This window comes from Lactuca saligna, chromosome 3 (assembly GCF_052625555.1).
Source record: "Lactuca saligna cultivar CGN05327 chromosome 3, ASM5262555v1, whole genome shotgun sequence".
NCBI classification, from domain to species: domain Eukaryota; kingdom Viridiplantae; phylum Streptophyta; class Magnoliopsida; order Asterales; family Asteraceae; genus Lactuca; species Lactuca saligna.
Genome location: NC_136419.1, coordinates 188,664,078 through 188,667,947, shown reverse-complemented (window position 1 = coordinate 188,667,947; position 3,870 = coordinate 188,664,078). Strand labels below are relative to the sequence as shown.

At 32.5% G+C, this 3,870-nt stretch overlaps 1 protein-coding gene across 2 annotated transcripts; it reads right to left on the bottom strand.

Annotated features, from left to right (window-relative positions):
- Positions 1–466: 466 nt before the first annotated feature.
- LOC145037645 (anthocyanidin 3-O-glucosyltransferase 2-like) lies at positions 467–2,212 on the bottom strand. 2 transcript variants are annotated; one of them, XM_078986340.1, is made up of 2 exons: positions 761–2,212; positions 467–715 (listed from the first exon to the last, which is right to left on the bottom strand). In XM_078986340.1, exons 1-2 carry the CDS (start codon positions 2,048–2,050, stop codon positions 539–541), a joined length of 1,467 nt encoding a protein of 488 aa, XP_078842466.1. In that variant the 5' UTR covers positions 2,051–2,212; the 3' UTR covers positions 467–538. The 2 variants fall into 2 exon arrangements, with proteins under 2 accessions (XP_078842466.1, XP_078842465.1); XM_078986339.1 differs by having other exon boundaries at positions 467–2,211.
- Between the last annotated feature and the right edge of the window lie 1,658 nt (positions 2,213–3,870).

Below are 3,870 nucleotides of genomic sequence, written 5' to 3'. Positions count from 1 at the left end.
AAACCCACCATACTACGTCGTTTTGTAATATATATATATATATATATATATATATATATATATATATATATATATATATATATATATATATATACATTGTAATAGTCCAATATTCTTATAATTCAACTTCTAACATGATTTACTTCCAAAAATTTTATAAATTTGATATTTATCTTCCTTTTATATAATTTTCATTTTCAACTATAATATATATAGCTTAGTAGGTATTTAGCAAAAAGATGTGATGTAAGAGAAAGATAATAGTGAAAATTTGAAAATCTTGAAAATAAATCAAATTAGAGATTGAAGTTTAAGAAAAATATAATAAATATATCAAACAAAACGACGTATTGTGGTGGGTTTGGGTACCCAAGCTTATATACCCTTAAGGGTATATTCACTTTTATATATATATATATATATATATATATATATATATATATATATATATATATATATATATATATATATATATAACAGTTTTTATCATAAGAATAGAATGAAAGTCGAGCAACACAATAAACGAATAAAGTGAAACTCAGAAGATGTTTCTTACAAAGTCTTGAATAAGATAGTCAACAGATGCATACGAAGAACCACCGTTTATCACGGCCGCTCTGCTCTTCTCGCTCATCTCTTTCACCTTGGTTCTAACGTCGTTATCCTCCATCACTCGTCTTATTCCTCTTTCTATCTCCTCCGCCATGACTATCACCTCATCCACCATTCCTCTTTCTATCTCCTCCGCCATGACTATCACCTCATCCACCTCGTGATTAAACATATCCTTTTTATAATCCAGTTTTATCTCCACCGCCAATCCAAGCTCCACCACCATTTCAAACGCATTAATCTGCTGCTCGGCGTAGATCGGCCATGTCGCCGACGGTACACCGAACCACAAACTCTCCAACAAAGAGTTCCACCCACAATGAGATACGAACCCCCTTACTGCATGATGAGCCAACAAAGCTACCTGTGGGACCCACCCTGTCACTTTTCCGATTCCGGCAGTGCGTTCCAGGAATCCTTCCGGCAATATGGTTGATGGATCCTCATAATCAGTTGGGGCTCTTGTTGTTTGATCTGACGGAGGACGACGGAGGGACCAAACAAAACGGTAGCCACTCCGCTCTAAAGCATGTGCTATCTCCTTTACTTGGACCTCCTCAAAACTTCCCATACTCCCGAAACACAAGAACACCACGGAAGAAGGCGGTTGACTGTCCAACCACCTAATGACATCATTCTCCGACATGTTTCCGGCAGCACCTTCTAGGTTGAGTATGGGGCCCACTGCATATACCGGTGGAATGGTGATGTCTTCCATTAATGACTTGATAGCGTGAGTTTCCAATTCCATGAATGTATTAACCATGATTGCTTTCGCTTGTCTAAGTTTCCGAGCAGACCACAGAAAAATCTCCAGCCCTTCTCTAGACTGGATCGTGGCTGGAAAGACCTTCGTGGGCACCGGTTTGACAAAACTCGGAATTGATATCATGGCATCTGAGCTGCAGCTTAATTCAAGAATGTCTTGCTTATGATCATCACAAAGTGTCTGGATATAGAACATAAATCCAAGAAAACCAGCATTAGAAGTGAAGAACACATAGGTGGGAATATTAAACTCATTAGCGACATCTATCATCGCAGTGCAAAACATATCAACGACGAACCCTGCGATCCGTCGTGAACCGGGTTTATTTATCATATCGGCCACAACGTCTCTTACGTATTTGCAATGACTATTGATAAATACTTGAGTGGAAGCCACCGGAGCTTTGGAGTCCATAACTGGTGGGGTTTCGTCTTGATGGAGTTGAATGAAGGATATGCGATCCATGGTGCTTTTAGATAACGAATCTATGTATGTGGTGATAGCTGAGCCAGAACCGAAGGTAGGATTAGGAAGCGGCTTTATTACAAGCACAGTGATAGATAGGTGGTGAGCTCGACTGACGAGTAGTTTTGCGATCTCGATGGTGGACATGATATGACCAAGCCCAGGTGCAGGGATGAATACCAGCTCTGCAATTGTGGTCGCCATTTGTTTTGGTTGATCTGTTTGAAGTGAATGTTTATATGCAGTTTAGATGATATTTATGATATTGTTTCATTGGTGGTAGCAGGAACGCGTAGCAATCTAGTGCACATAGAATAAAGTCTTTAAAGTTTTGAGCTTTTTTTCAAAAACAATTTCAGATGAAGTCTTTAAAATTTGAAAGCCTACAGAGAAGAGTTTTTTAAAACAAAGTTTTTCGAATGATATTGTTAATTAAGAAGTTCTATAAGTAGAGTTTTTATTTTTCAAATAGAATAGTAGTTTATTCACTTTTTATATGTAATTGGATTTGCAAGGACCCATAAAAAAGTATGTGAAAAAAAGTTCTCATATTTTGAATATTTATTAAGTTTTTTTTTTTTTTTTTTTTTTTTTTTATAGGTGGGTGATATGGCTACCTATATGTGGACACAAATTAAAGGGGCGTTACATATAACAAAACTACGTTATAACAAGTGGTAACCACATATTATAAAACTAATTAAATTTTCATAATAAAAATTTATAATTATTAATCAATTATTTTAAATAAATTATTAATTAAGAGATATATCAAATGTTTAAAATTATTATAACTTCAAATTTAACATATAATTAAAAAATATAAATTTGAATTTGAAATGAGTTGCCTAATATATCTATATGACATATAACATAATATTAATAAAGAGTTGTATTAGAATGACACTTGACAAAAGAAGATTAAAACTATTTATTTATTAGAATAGAGATTATAAAAAATGACACTAGTATCTAAGATATTTTATAGTGCGAAACATTTTTTTAGGTGGTTTATTGTAAAAACCGCATTATTAAATGGTTATAGCATTAGAAAATAAGAGAACCACATTAAAAAAAACACCGAAAGAGAACTCCCGGTACATTTGTTAGTGTGGTTCACAAAGAATTAGTACTAGAAACGATTTTTTTGGTATGACTTGTTGTGAAGGCATCATTAAATTACGATTTTTGTGCTATATTTTGAAGAGCGCATCATATAAAACTTAGCTATATCAGTATAGGGGTTTCTGTAAACACAAACATACTTCTTTTTGGTGCAGTTTCTCTGCAGCATAAATGCATAAAAACTCAAAATATTCTCATTAATTGTTTCAATATCTTCATTAAAGGTAATTTTAATTTTAATATTCATTTGATTTTATTCTAACTATTTATTTATTAAATGATTTTTTATTGTTATTTTTTAAATTGATTTTTTGTTGATTATTAACATGTTACGGTTTACATAACTTGTTTGTTTAAAATCAATATATTTATATTCTTTTTTTTGTTTATTTTAATCTTTAGATGAATTGTGATTATTGGATGTACAAAACTTCATGTTTTTTGAATCTTACATAGAGGGTGTTGGAACTTTTATTTGCGTTGCCGAAGTAAATCGTGTGAATAAAGAAAATGGATCAATTTGTTGTCCTTGTAATGTTTGTAAATTTTTTTTTAAATGTTTAATTGTACCGAAGAAATAGGGTATCATTTGTTGCAAAATGGTTTTGTACCATATTAGACTTGTTGGTCAAGACATGGAGAAACACTACTTGATTGTAGCACATCGTCAAGCAATTTACATATTAATAATAGTACATACAACAACGATTCATATCTTGATGATGATGATCACCATATGGATGACCCTAATGACAATTTCAATGAAATATTTGATGAAATGGAAGCTAATATAGGTGATGTTGAACAAGAAAAATTACAACGCTTATTTGAAGAAGCAGAAAAACCATTATATAGCGGTTCCAAATTTATGGAACTTAATGTTGTATTAAGTTTGATAA